The sequence below is a fragment of the Ictalurus punctatus genome, chromosome 2 (genome assembly GCF_001660625.3).
Source record: "Ictalurus punctatus breed USDA103 chromosome 2, Coco_2.0, whole genome shotgun sequence".
NCBI classification, from domain to species: domain Eukaryota; kingdom Metazoa; phylum Chordata; class Actinopteri; order Siluriformes; family Ictaluridae; genus Ictalurus; species Ictalurus punctatus.
Window position 1 is genome coordinate 23570862 of NC_030417.2, and position 15564 is coordinate 23586425.

At 37.7% G+C, this 15564-nt stretch overlaps 1 protein-coding gene across 2 annotated transcripts in view; it reads left to right on the plus strand.

The window, feature by feature from the left end:
* prkcab (protein kinase C, alpha, b) overlaps positions 1-14792 on the plus strand; it is a 165450-nt gene extending 150658 nt beyond the window's left edge. For both annotated transcript variants that reach the window (XM_017459435.3, XM_017459440.3), the window contains 5 exons: positions 410-548; positions 5372-5452; positions 7898-8005; positions 8511-8651; positions 10861-14792. In XM_017459435.3, the coding sequence (XP_017314924.1) occupies positions 410-548; positions 5372-5452; positions 7898-8005; positions 8511-8651; positions 10861-11028 (637 nt within the window). In that variant the 3' untranslated portion in view covers positions 11029-14792. The remainder of the gene's footprint in view (positions 1-409; positions 549-5371; positions 5453-7897; positions 8006-8510; positions 8652-10860) is intronic.
* The last annotated feature ends 772 nt before the right edge of the window (positions 14793-15564 follow it).

A 15564-nucleotide genomic window follows, 5' to 3' on the forward strand; every position in this document is an offset into this window, starting at 1 on the left:
TCAGAGACTGGACTGACACACACACAGACACACACATACTGAACCGAACACTATCCCACTCCCCCTGCAATTTTTGCACATTTCTGTACTGACTACCTGTACTTTTGCTGCTAACTTATAAAAGAAATCATATTTAATTTCTTGTCATATTATACTCTTTACCTGAATGCTACCACAATAACTGCTATGTCCATATATGGTAAAAGCTAATCTGCTATATACTATGTCATAGTATGTTATGCTTACGTTTACAGCGGTGGTTGTTTTGTTGTTTTTTTTTGCATTAACTGTTATATCTGACACTTTCATACGAGAACTGTGTACTGGTCGGTGCTACATTGTCACTTACTGTGCCCATCGTGGCCCTCCTTCTACTCTACTGGTGTTCCACTTATCTGTTTTCTTCCAGAGACCTGAAGTTGGATAACGTGATGTTGGACTCAGAAGGCCACATTAAAATAGCAGATTTCGGCATGTGCAAGGAGAACATGTATGAAAGCATGACAACACGCACCTTCTGCGGTACTCCAGATTACATCGCCCCGGAGGTAAGACAAGAGTGGAAGGGTGTCGTGGAGAGTGTCAGGGTTTTTACTTTTATTCATTTAGACACACAGCTGCATATCCCTGGAAATGTCTTTTTAAATTTATGTTTTAATTCATGTTTTTTGTTTATTTCTTTGTTTAGCTATTTTATCCTATCTGCCTTACTAGTGTACAGGATTCAGAAGGAATCCAGAGATTAATGATATGGAAAGTTACTGGCAAAAATATTTCTGTAAACATAGGCTACAATGTAGGGTGTAGAAATAACTGAATAAATAGAGGATTTACTATTTCACAGTGATATCCAAGCACCAGTGCATGAAAGAAGTCTGTAGTATAGAGAAACACCAACACTAGATTTATTTAAAATGATGAAAGATGTACAACTCAACGATGAACACTCTAATTAACAAAGAATTGGAGAACTTCAAATAACTATTTCTACTCAGCCCAAACCCAACCCCTTATTGGTCGCTACAACTGTCATATTCTTATTTGGAGAATAAGAGCTCTGCTTTGAAAATTGATCCAAAAATTGATAACTTGTTCCAGTAACAACATTTACATTACAAATTGAATGATGAGAAGAACTGCTTTTCAGCAATTACTTTAAGCCCAAAGGCACATGGGGAATTACTGCAGTTGCATAACAATAGAGAATTAAAAATCAACTCAAGACTTAAATGGTACATTTTCCTTGAGAAACTAGGATCTGCTTGGATATCCTCGACTACGAGATTATTATAATAGAGAAATAAAAATGGAAACATCTTGGATCAGACTGGAATTAGAGAAAGAACATTTTAGAGGGCAAATAGAAATCTATAATCACATAACTAAAATGTCATAAAAGAGGTTACCACTGAAACCTTACTGAGCAAATACTGTATCTTTGCTGTACTTTGTATTGACTCAGTAATTTACATTTCCTTAATTATTCCACATTCAATGTCTTTCTTCTTTATAACAAACCATGCTGTGACAAATCTGAAAGCAGGTTTGTTACTGCTGCTTTCTACAAGCACATTATTTATTATCTCCATCACTTAGATCTCATCAGATATTCAGACTGAAATCAATTTAAATATGGAAAAGGTATAGATACAGTTCCACTTCAGGCCAGCCACATGCTGTTGAGCAGTTTTTTAGAACAGCTGAGTGGTTGACGGCAGTAGATATTATAATAAATTTCTGGATTTTTCCAACTCGGGTGCTGAGATTAGACTATTCTGACTATCCTTGTCAGACTGACACTCTGCTGGAACACCTGGTGTCTGTGAAATGAAGTACAGCTGCACATTAACTCTGTAACATAGTGGGGCAATATGCATAAAAATAAGTTGATGTATTTTACAGCAGGCGAAATTTGTTTATGTGTAAATTGCATATCTGTATGAAGAGTAGATGTATGTACAAATGTATGAAAGATTTTGACTTACCTGGGTCTGTATCATACTTGGATGAAGAGAAATGTGATTTTAACATTGTGTTAACAATGAACAATACTCCCCCTTTTGCTAATCTACTGTTCTTAAAAATCTTCAGTTTAGGGATTAAGAGAAAAACACACCTCCATCTGTTCTGTTTAAAAATCTCTCAGTTCAAGCCAAATAAAACAGATAGATTCATGTATATGTAAACATACACAGCAGTGCATGTTTATACAAATGGGTCAGACTGCATTTTTTTGTGAGTACCTAAATCACGACATTAGTATTGAACATTAAGATGGAACCTTATAATGTTATAACACAATGTTCTTGTTATTTGACACATTATGCTAACTACATTGAAATAGCTTTATTTAGTATATGTTTCCAGTAATATAATTAAAAAGGTGTTCATGCACATGTACACTCACCGTTCACTTTAATAGGAACATCTGAACAACTGCTCATTTTTGTGATTATCTAATCAGCCAATCATGTGGCAGCAGGGAAATGCATAAAATCATGCAGATGCACGTCAAGAGCTTCAGTTAATGTTCACATCAAACAGAGAAAGTGTGATCTCGGTTAATTTAACCGTGGCATGGTTGTTGGTGTCAGATGGGTTGGTTTGAGTATTTCAGAAACTGTTGATCTCCTGGGATTTTCACATACAACAGTCTCTAGAGTTTACACAGAATGGTGCGAAAAAAAACAAAAAAACATTTTGTGAGCGACAGTCCTGTTGGGGGAAATGCCTTGTTGATAAGAGAGGTCAGCGGAAAATGACCAGATTGGTCCTTGCAGTCAGGAAGGATAGAGTAACTCAAATAATCACTCTTTACAACCGTGGTGATCAGAAAATGCATCTCAGCATGCAAAAAAAACATCGACCTTGAGGTGTATGAGCTACAACAGCAGAAGATCTCATTGGATTCCACTCCTGTCAGCCAAGAACAAGAATCTGAGGCTATCATGGGCACAGATTCATTGAAACTGGACAGTTGCATATTAGAAAAAAAATCATCTGGCCTTTTTCCAGGCTTCAGCTATCCAGTTTGGTCATTCTCCTCTGATCTCAATCATCAATAAGATGTTTCAGCCTGCAGACCCTCTGCACACAGGATGTTTTTTAGCTGGTTTTTATGCACCATTTTGTGTAAACTCTGTTGTGAGTCTGTTGTGTTTGAAAATCCCAGGAGATCAGCAGTTTTGGAAACACTCAAACCAGCCTATCTGGCACCAACAACCATGCCACGGTTAAAGTCATAACAGATATGGGTATGGTAGGTATTGTGAGGGTATGCTGAGAGTAACAGATTATGTAGTTTGTTGAGAATCACTATCGTACACATATTCTGGGGAGGGAATAGGGCTTGTAGGTAAATAATTTGTAGGTGAGAGGTCATATGATGTGTTTGTAGCAAAGCTACTATCATCATCAGAGGAAATAATAAACGGGACCTCCACAGAAGTTACAGGAAGAAATTGTGCTTCAGTTTGATTGGAAGCATGAACATAGGTCACCTATGGAATGATAAGATAGGCAGGAGAATAGGGAGGCCTGGTAGGTGCAGGTGAGGAGCAGAGACGTTCCAGCAGAGTTGTAACATCAATGGCCAAATAAGCCAGCTGATGACATATATATTCACTCTGGCCACTGAGGCCTGTGAGATTGAGCAGCCGAGAGAGAGAAAGGACAGCTGCAGGAGGGCGTTGATTAGCTGGATGGAGATCAGAGAGAAAGGACGGAAATTAGATAAAAAACAGTAGTGGTAACACTTAAAATATATTAACATAAATACATGTACAAGAACAGGAAACAGGTATCAATACATGGCATGGATAAAAACATGAAAAACACATTCATACGATGTTTTGAAAAACACACACCCACACACTCAAAAATGTTCAAGAGGAACACACACACTTACAAATATCCAAATTAATTGTTCAGGACAACAAGCGATGAGATGCACACAGCTCGGTTACCAGAAGTGAATATGGCAGTGGGGCCTTGAACATTGTTTTAAATACCCAAGAAAAAAACATGGAGATAAGAAGATATCCAATGACTGAAAATGTGTTCTAAGGGGAATTCAGAATGAGAAAAACTCGTTCTAACCGTATTTCATTTTGAGGAAAGTTGGATTTAAGGGGAATCAGAAAAAGACGTTAATGAAGCATATTGGCATTCCAAAAAATAATGAGATAAGTATGCGTAACCTACAGATAAGACTGTATAAAAAGGGCATTGAATCTGTGCTTAGATTCAGATCACTTTTGGGACGTCTCATGAGGAGATCTCGTTGTTTTTTGAACAATAAACTGGATTTTTGCTTCTCTCATCTATCTTGTGCGTGGCTTCATTTTGATCAGTAAATTGAGGATTATTGTATTGACTAACTTGAGGAAATTCAGCAACCTAGTCGTTTTAGATACGACAGAACATTAACTGAAGCACTTGACTTGTATCTGCATGATTTTATGCATTGCGCTGCTGCCACATGACTGATTAAAATACTGCATAAATGAGCAGGTGTACAGGTGTTCCTATAAAAGTGGACGTTGAGTGTATGTTATTCATGAACTGAGGCTATTTGTAGTATTGCTCCGGTTGTCAGACTTCAGAAAAATGCCATTGTAGAGTTTCAGGGTTAGGAAAATTCTTAAATTCACAGTTTTGACGTCTGTCATCTGCCCTAATAGTTCTTGTCAATCATACTGTAACAGGATTAGCAGTGGTACTCTAAGCAGTCAAAAGATTTTTCTGTCCATTAAAGCAGCTCAATGGATTTCAGTTTGTGCTAGTGCTATACTTGGTTTGGCATTTTTCCAGCACAGATGTCAGTGTGTGTGTGTGTGTGTGTGTGTGTGTGTGTGTGTGTGTGTGTGTGTGTGTGTGTGTAGGCACAGTGTTTTTGTGATTGTTAATACACTCATTTGCATATCCAATCCAGTATAATACTGTAGAGCTCAGGATCCTTCATACAGTTTCCTTTGCATAGCCTATGCCTGATTAGAATTTATGAACAGCAAAAGTTGTGATATTTCTTTAGAATTACTAGTTTATAGTTACTAGTTTATCTTGAATTAAATCTGCTTCTCCAGTGAAGAAAGAATTGGCATGCAACAGGAGATTTATACACTGCTAATATGTATCATTATGCACGTGTGTGTCTATTTTTAGTGAGTAGTGTGTAGGAGGACTGTCAGTTGTTTAAAAAACCTTAATAGAAATAGAATCTAAGTTAACTGATCTCCACCACTGTAATTAAAGCCACACTACAGTGCACACACACACACACGAAGAACAGAATGGTCATGAATGATCCAAACTCAATGTGGACATCAACAGTGCATAATCCTCAACATGTCTGCTCTCTGCCTCTCTGCAGATCATTGCATATCAGCCTTATGGAAAATCAGTGGACTGGTGGGCCTATGGTGTCCTCTTGTATGAGATGCTGGCTGGGCAGGTATGGTTGTGTATTCTTCAGTCTGAAACGTCGCCTAAAGTTGCAGTGGCAAAGCCAGAAATTAATTTCAGTGAGGATGAGGACATGTATTGAATCAAATCACAAATTTAAAATAAGTGAGACACACTCATGCATTTTGGGTGGATCCCAGACAGTAGTAGGAGCGGTGCTGGCACAGATTTGTTATTTAATCATTTAAGGCATGATCATCTGAAATTTGTACTGAAAATGATTCAAAACCATGCTAGTAATTGGGGAAATGACATTTTATTTTAATCACAGGCAGGCATCTTTTACTCCTGCAGTAGATCAACAGTGCTCCATCAGCCTTCACCTTGATATCCATGTGCTCAGGGTGTAGCTAGCTGGTTAGTAGCTTTCAAACAGAAATGGGGGAAAATGCATGAATATGATTGAAAATTCTGTTCCTCATCCAAAGCAGCTGGTAGCCAATAAAATTTTATTAAACCTTTAAATAACAAAGGTTAAATGTAACTGATTCTTGACCTTTTAGAACATCACTGTAATGTAATTACTGTGCAAAACACTGTTTTGATGTATGTGTGTTATGTTAGTCATCCACGAATAAGCTTTTCTTGGGGCTTCAAACTCAAAATCCACCCCATCCAGCACCACTAAAACTTAACTTTATACTCTTAACTCTAATTCTCTGGTGACTCACTTCAGGCTATAAACACTTGTACTGTATAAGCCAGACTGAATGGCTCTGTTTAGCTGAATGTTGCTTTGGTTGAATTCGGATGCCATGGGGTTAGGACAAGACATGATCAGTCTGTTCTGTGTTTCTCAATTTATGGCCTGTTCTTCATTTTCTTTCTGCATTTTTTCCCTCCTTCCTGTTCTTCGTAATGACTGTGTCTTGTGCCTACCTGACGTGTTCTAATTTTCTCCATACAAATAAAATTAAACATGAATTACTGTAATATAACACTATATAAATTCACTCTCTTTAAATATCTTACAATTTAATTTGATTTTTTTTAAATTACTAATTAATTAATGCAACCTATTTCTTTTCTTCCAGACTGTTAGTTTATTACTAATTATTGTCAGTATTGTTAATTAAAGACTGTTAAATGAGACTGTACATTTTTCACTTTGGAATATTTTGGACTAGATTTCAGTCAGCATTATATAATCAGAAGGCAGGATAATCCCTAATGAGCAAACCAGAAGCAACAGTGGCAAGGAAAATCTTCCTGAGATGATATGAGGAAGAAACCTTGAAAAGAACCAGAATCAAAAGAGAACCCATCCTCTTCTGGATGGCATCGGATAATGGGATTAGAAATCATTGTATAGTCATTTTGGGTAAAGGCAAATAGTACTACATGCTATATGTTGAAAGGATAAAGCATGTACATCTGGGGGAAAAATTCATTATTTATATGAGTCCTGGAAGAAGCACAGGTTGTGTTTTAAACATAAACCATTTTTTGAGAAATGCAAGAGCTCCAGCTAATGGAGAAGGACGAACAGAGAAGAGGTAGAGCATCAGGATGCTTAAATTCATAAAATATGAAGCATAAAATATGCCTTAAATGTGTACACATTTTATTCAGAAGCTCTTTTTTTTTTTTCTTGATCTAAACACGATATGGACATGGGCTATAAATATAAAAATACAGATATGGTCCAAAACACAGCAAGCGAATAAGAGACAGCTATGCAGTTTCAAAGTTACTTCAGTACTTTCCCACCACATTCTTACTATGATATAGTTCCCAACAACATTAGTTATTAACAACAATATCTAATAATAAAATAGAACAATAGGAATGTGATCTCTCTCTCTCTCTCTCTCTCTCTCTCTCTCTCTCTCTCTCTCTCTCTCTCTCTCTCTCTCTCTCTCTCTTTAAAATATGTAAAATATTTATTGTACTGTACTCACCCTTTTTCTCCTTCGTTCTTCTTTCATGTTGGACAAAGGGATGACTAACTTCCCAGGCGGGACCAGATGAGATTTCGTCATGATACTCAGAACAGCGCACAATATAAATTATGAATGTTTACTGTATTTCTCGAATTTTTTGTGTAATTTTTTTCGGACTATGGTCAACTGGTAACTGAAACAGCAGATACAGGGGGGTTTACTGTATTAAAAATCACTTTATAGACCAAAAATCATTTTTGTAAGATCAAAAAGAAAATTATAAGTAAAATGTGTAGTGCTGCTTATTGCTCATGTTCCTAGTATTAAACATACTGTAAATACTGTAAAGCAGAAATATTCCCCTGACATTACCCAGTCGGCCTACAAAATTATAGCATGAACTGGTTCCCAGTGCACTTACCCCAAACAGTTACACAACTAAGGTTCTTTTCGTCATCAACAACTCCATCCTGGTAGACTTCACACTTCTCTAATGTATTCTTTCATACAAAAAAAAAAAAACCTGTCTCTGTCTGTGTGTTTCACAACAGCCCCCTTTTGATGGTGAGGACGAGGATGAGTTGTTCCAGTCTATCATGGAGCACAATGTCTCCTATCCCAAGTCCATGTCTAAAGAAGCTGTGTCCATCTGTAAGGGAGTGAGTACTTGTCTTTTTCCAATTCCTGACCTTCAGCAAAGCTGTCCTCAGATCAGCATGTAAGGACATCACAGTGTAATTCTCCCATAAACAGAATCAAAGAGGAGCAGAAAGCAAGATTCATTTTCATTACCGAGGCCAGATCAGTTCATAGCATGATTTCATAGCATTGTGTTGAATATCATGTTTTCTTGTGCCGTGCCCATCAGAATAGAAGTGTTTCATTGATTTTATAAAAGTGATCAGTCAGAATAATATTTTTTTCAGCAGTCCTTCCTGTTAAGTGGGTAAGTGGTCCCAAACCATCCCAGCAGAGTCTTAGATATCTTAGAGCAAATACATCCAGAAGATATTGCAGAATTACAACTGGGAGGATCCAGCTGGTATAAATATAACCCATGTGATTGATTGTGATATGATGTGAAAGGTTTTTTGTTTTTTTTAATGGTTTAGAAAACTGTGACATGACAGTGATTATTCTTTTATTTCTGTCCCTTTCTTTCAGCTGATGACAAAGCACCCATCAAAACGACTTGGCTGTGGTCCAGAAGGGGAGAGAGACATTAAGGAGCAGGCCTTCTTCCGTCGAATTGACTGGGAAAGACTGGGCAACCGCGAGATTCAGCCACCATTCAAACCTAAAGTTGTAAGTGTGTTTGTTTGTGTGTGTGTGTGTGTGTGTGTGTGTGTGTGTGTGTGTGTGTGTATGTATACATGCATGTATCTCTGCATGTCTGTGTGTAGCAATGTGCCAATATTATATTTTCATATCTGGAAAACCTGACCATCACAACCATATGAGTTTTTTCCCCACACTGTTGCCACAAAGTTGGAAGTGCGCAATTGTATAAAATGTCTTTGTATTCTGTAGCATTACAGTTTCCCTTAATGGTTAGCATGTTTGCTTCACACCTGCTGGGTTAGGAGTTGGATTCCTGCCTCTGTCCTGTGTGCACGTTCTCCCCGTGCTTCTGGGGGTTTTTTTCTGGGAACTCCGGTTTCCTCCCCCAGTTCAAAGACATGCATTGTAGGCTGACTGGAATTTCCAAATTGTCTGCAGTGTGTGAATGGCTGTGTGAGTGTGTGTGCAATTGTGCCCTGTGATAGGTTGGTACCCTGTCCAGGCTGTCCCCCACCTTGTGCCCTGAGCTCCCTGGTAAGCTCAGGCTCTCTGTGACCCTGTGTAGGATAAGCTGTACAGAAAATAGATGGATGGAATTAAGAGGCCCAAACATGTTCCAGCATGACAATGCTGTGCACAAACCCCACTGTACACCTTTGGCATGAGCTGGGGAATGCTAATTGTGCCCCAGGCCTCCTTAGCTGACCTTATTGATGCTTTTGTGGCTTAATGGGCAAATCCCCATAGCCATGTTCCAAAATCTAGTGGAAAGCCTTCCCAGAAGAAATGAGGTTATTATAACAGCAAAAGGTAGACTAAATCTGAATTGGGATGTTCAGCAAGCACATATGGGTGCGATGATCAGGTGTACACAAACTTTTGTTCATATAGTGTATCTCGGTGATAAGTAAAGTTACGGCAGTTTAAAATCTGGTTACCCCAAAAACGTGAAAAGGGAGAAAATTCAAAGACATCAAAATATTACCCTCCTTATACGAACCAACCTCACTCTCCAAACTCCACACCTTTAGGCCGGAACTGGTGAGCATGTGCTAATATGTGTTGGAAGAAAAGCCCTCGGATGAGCGGATCTCAATGAGAGTAACATAAGAGAAAGACCTGATATATTTTAAGGCGTGTGTGCTGATTGTGGATCAGAAAGCACCTTGTGGTGTCGTTAATATTCAGGTCATTAAAAAAAGTTTTTTTTTTTTATTGGCCGCCTATATACACCCATCTAGGACCAAAGTGAAAGGAAATACAGGGTCAGTATATACAAAATGTGGATGCTGAGAAGTGTAAGACAGACATGTGTGTAGAGCAACTCAGTAAATACACAGGACAATATAGGTAACTGTTGGATTTCCATGTATCTCAGGAATCTCCAAATTTCAGATTATGTCTTCCAGACCTCCGTCAGCCCTTTCAGCCTGTTCTACCATTACTTCTGTTAACTTTTAGTTTTGTGCTGCTATGAGCTAGAAAGTGTGGTTTACCTTGGAGCGTTCAGGCCTGGGGGGTCTGAAATGAACACACACTGACTTCATGCATGCTCACACAGACATCCCACTTTATTCATGCAGAGCAGAAGTATTTATACACATTGATAACGGCAGTGCGTGGACGGTTTCAACTGGTGCAGGGGCCAGACAGATAGACAAAACAAAAACACACAGCACACTATGAAAATAAGTCTTTTCAAGAGACAGAAAATACATGTGCCAGCTATAAGAAAGGATGGCATTTGGCAGCTTATTCAAAGAGGTAATTAAATATATACATTCATCATGGGTATTTAATAGCACAGAGACACACAAACAGAAACTACAACCCAGTATTCCCCGTATCCAAGGTGTCTTAATACAGTTCAAAATATGAGAGTACATGATATAAGAGTAACTATACAGTAAACACTAAATATAAAGAATGTGTGAATAAATCAGGGGGCGACTGTGGCTCAGGTGGTAGAGCGGGTTGTCCACTAATCGTAGGGTTGGCAGTTCAATTTGTGGCCCACATGACTCCACATGCCAAAGTGTCCTTGGGCAAGACACTGAACCCCAAGTTGCTCCAGATGGCAAGCTAGTGCCTTGCATGGTAGCTCCACTACCATTGGTGTGTGAGTGTGTGTGTGAATGGGTGAATGAGAACCAGTGTAAAGCGCTTTGGATAAAATTGCTATATAAGTGCAGACAATTTACCTTTTAAATTAATACATCATCTTTTGTTACAGTGTGGCAAAGGGGCAGAGAACTTCGACAAGTTCTTCACACGCACCCAGCCCATGCTGACCCCACCAGACCAGCTGGTCATCGCCAACATCGATCAGAGCGAGTTTGCTGGCTTCTCCTTCATCAACCCACAGTTTATCCATCCATCAGTGCACGGAAGTGTCGTATGAGACAGAAGCGAAGTGTAACTCCCAACCACAACGATGATGACTATAAACTCAATCTGTCTGTATACTGTTAATGACCCTTTGGCAGAGCAGTTTTGAAAGTGGGGGTTTAAATGGGATGATCAACGATTGAATGACAAACAGGATAACCAGCTTCACATGGTGCAATACATTAAATAGGTAACAATGGTTCTGAAATCCTTAACGGTTTGAAGGCCTTAGAGCAGTGATACCATCACAGCCTGTTGTATATCTGGTTACATATATGTCAATTCAGTGTATATTAATGATGCAATATAATGTGGAATTAACACAACACAGTCAACTGATCTGTTGACCTGAAAGTATATTTCAGAGAATTGATTGGTGGCTAGTTGATTAAATGGGAGCAGTGGGCAATATCAGAAGACGTGTGTAGGACCAGTGAAATCATTTTAATATAAAAAAGTATAGTACACTGGTTTTCCTTCGTTTTTACCCCTGAATCCAGAGCCTTGCCATTCTGTATGTATGAGGCATGCTGACTTGCTTTTTTTTTGTCTTAGCCTTGTCAGTTTCCTCTTATCTACTGCCATTTCTAAACTTCCTAAACTAAATAGACATATATACATATATATTTGTATATCCAAAAAAAAAAAAAAAAAAAAAAGATTATCTATTGTTATAGGCGTGCCAAAATACAGGTGCATCAAAAGATTTTATAACTCTCACCCTGACCATATATTAATTCCATACTACAGCTCTTATAGATGTAACTCGACATGTTATTTTCATCCCGACTTGGACTCTGATGCTTGTTCTGTGCTCCTGTTTGCAGCATGAAAGTCCTCGAATGTACGTTTGATTCCCGATAACATTTTGCCTGAGCTGTTATTTGCATCAGCCAGCATGTGGTATACTGTACATTCAAGACAGACAGCAAACGGTAACCCGGTGTGCGCATGGTTGCTCTTGTACACACTGCAGAGCTGCATGATACGGCGCTGTTTCTTCCTTTCATGCTGATTTTTGATGCAGAGTGACCACCCTGGTATTTCTCAACAGACATTGAGACAATAGTTTTCCTTCAAATGAATTGAGACTATGTACAACTCGGAAAACGACAGGGTACATACAGTGCGCATGCATAGTAGCCTACCAGCTAACGCCTAGTCTAAAGTCCAGTGACGAAAATCGATGCCTCCAATTTGACAAGTTTGCTGTTCTGAAATGCACAAAGCAGTTCTATGATGCATGTTTATTTCTCTGTTTGTGAAGTCCATTAGAGAACCCAATAGACAGGCAACAATCTCCAGTATCAAACCTGCTTGCGTTATATCGTGAGACGAAGTGTTTATGTAATTTCCCGTGATGAATTCTGTGTTCTACTATATGCGCTGAAGTTCTTCTCTACTTCTTTCGAATGCATTTTTACTTTCTTCCTGCGTTCTTTGCTCCATGGATGCTTTCATATAACGAAGTATGTTTACTGTTACATTAAAGCAACACTATATCAACCATTTTTGTAAATACAGAGGCTGTTTCAAAAGAGAATTAAGGATAACTGTAGATTTTATACCAACAACTGAATGTGCTTTTACAACATTAGTTGGTTTCGACTTATCTGTATGCTTTAGATAATGTGATTGAAGGAGACTAGTTTGGCAGAACCTTTGATAACTTTGGTATGGCGAACCTTGCTATATATGTATTTCTTGTATTTATCTGCACTTTTTGTCAATGTTTATGAGACAATATAAGCGAAGAAGCAGTATCTAGGTATGAGCACAGTACCAGCACTCCTGCACATTGTATTGCTTTTCATTGTATGCATGTGAGGGTGCGGGCATAACAGAGCATGTAAATCAAGTGTTGAATCAACTACAAATCTACAAACCAAGCATCTCTAGGAACGGCCGTGTCATGCCAAGTGCAAAACCTGTTGCCCTCTACCTTCGTGTTGTCATGTTTGTTTCCATCTTCCTCTCTGGCCACTGAATGAAGAATTAGTGCAGATATTAGTCAGACTTCATTTATATTGATCAAGAACATTTATGTTAATTCCTTTATTGTGACAAACAGACAATTTCAGCCGAACACAAAGTGTTCACAACCCCATGAACTTTTCCACATTCTGTAATGTAAAATCCTGGAACTGAAATAGACTTACTTGGGATTATATGTCATGAATCTTCACTAAATAGTACGTACTATTGAAGTCTTGGAAAATCTATATAGTTTGCAAAATTATTTACAAAGCAAAAATGTTAAAGTAGTAATTGCAGACATATTCACCCTCACTTGGTGTTCAATGGTGCAACCAACGGAAGTCACAATTCATTGAATAGTTTGTTAAATGAAGTCCACTGGTGTGCAATTATTGTGTCACATGATCTCAATATATAAATATGCCTGTTACTTGAAGGCCCCAGAGCTTGTTATAGAATATCTAAACAAAACAGCATCATGAAGACCATCAAAACAAGTCTGGGACACAGTTCTGAAAACGTATCTATCAATCAATCAGTTGTTAAAATAAATAAATAAATAAAATAAAATAATAATAAATAAATATTCCAAACTTTGAACATCTTGCAGGGCACCATTCAATTCATTATTAAAAATATGAAAAAATATGGTACTACTGCTGATCTGCTTAGACATGGCTGTTCCCCAAGTCAGTGACCAGGTAAAGAGGGCATTAGTTAGAGAATGTGTAAAAGTTTAAGGGGATAACATATACTGTAGCTAAAGAGTTAAGACTTAAAACTCTTGCTTGAGAGTCCAATCGTGACCCTCTGGTGGTACTGAGATTCGAACTCATAAAGTCCATTTCCTAATTGGTGTGAAATTCCAATCTTTGTCCATTTGCTCTCCATTCATTTGTGCCAAAAAAAAATCTGTATATCCGTAAAGATATAGAAAATGTAAATCAAATTAACTTTGAGAATGACCCATCAGGAATCCATTTCCCCCAACCTAATACCTCAGGATGTTCCCATACACATGCACTATGAATGTGCCAATGATCTTGGTGGATTATTGTCTACTTTGATACTTTATCAGTGGATTTGTCCACATGGTTTATTGAATTAGGACAGAAATCATTGTTTTGGGTCTCTCAGCATTCAACAGTAGTGTTCTGTTCACTGCGTAGCAATGGATATATTAACCCAGGCCATCTCTTTCATTTTTATAGCAATACAGCTCAACCCTTTATTTTTAAAATTCCCAATACATCTTTAATAATACAGTATATATTATTAATGATCTACATTTGAATTATTTGAATGTTTAAACATTTATAGAAATGTTTAGAAATAGGTGCTCAAAACCTTTTCACATGCTTGGGATCATCCTGATGGCAGGCGTGATTTTAAATAAGCAAATAATTTTGTGTTGGAAAAATGAGTTTTTAGCATTCTTGCACATAAACGTTTATGAATCTTACTTAAATTATTTAATACTTAGAATGATGGTTATGTCAATGAGATGGCACCATATCTTGCAAGAATTACAGTGTGTCTCACATTGAGAATGTTGGAATTATATTAGTTATTTCAACGTCTCAGATAATGACAATATCCATAATCTCTGTGGGTCAAAGACTATATTCACATACATTTTCTTAAGAGATTTGAATCAGAAAATCAATGGATCCAGGACAATGTTTTAGTTTGAAAACAATATTTATTTCCTTCTTGTTTATAACTACAAAGCTTTGCAAAGGTTTGTCCTTATGTTCATTGTTGAAGATACTGTGTATTAATAAATGTTAAGGAAATGTTGTCTTGACTTTTTTTTTATTTTATTTTTTTACTTCCATACTACCAAACTATTGCTCTTAGATCAAATCTAGGACAATGCTAGTGACTTATATAATAGGAATACTTTTGAACTATAATGTAACCATTCCTTTTGGATTAATCAGATGCATTTGACATGTGATCATATGTGGGGGTTTTTTTGCATGTGATTGTGTGAATAGTATTTGATCATGTGGAAAAACATGTGAAAGAGCATTGCATTATGTTATGCCCTAAAATTCTATTGTATATAAATTTGCATGAATATACACACTCAGTAGCCACTTGATTAGATACACCTATAAGACAGATCCGTTTCTAGCCAGTCTGTAACTATGCCAAATTTGTCAGCTCCCTTCTGCCCATCACTGGAAAGACCAATGCAGAACCACCACCGAGCAGATATTATTTGGGTGATGGATTATTCTCGGTACAGCAGTGACACAACTGTGTGTGATTGATGCTGGTATGAGTGTATTATGTGTAACAGCATTGCTGGGATTTTTAAACACTTTATTAGACACAACTAGCCTGTTTATACACATTGCAAATGGAGCTACAGATGTACTATAGCTTTTGTCCATCCACAAATTGTATTAATCTTACTCTAGTATACGTTTATGACCCCAAGACTGCTAATGATTTTTGGTAATGGACTAATATCAAAGAATATAGGTGTACTATGCGGACGGTCACAGGGAGAATGTGTGAAACTCCACACATACAGTAACCTGAACTCACTATTGAATCTGGG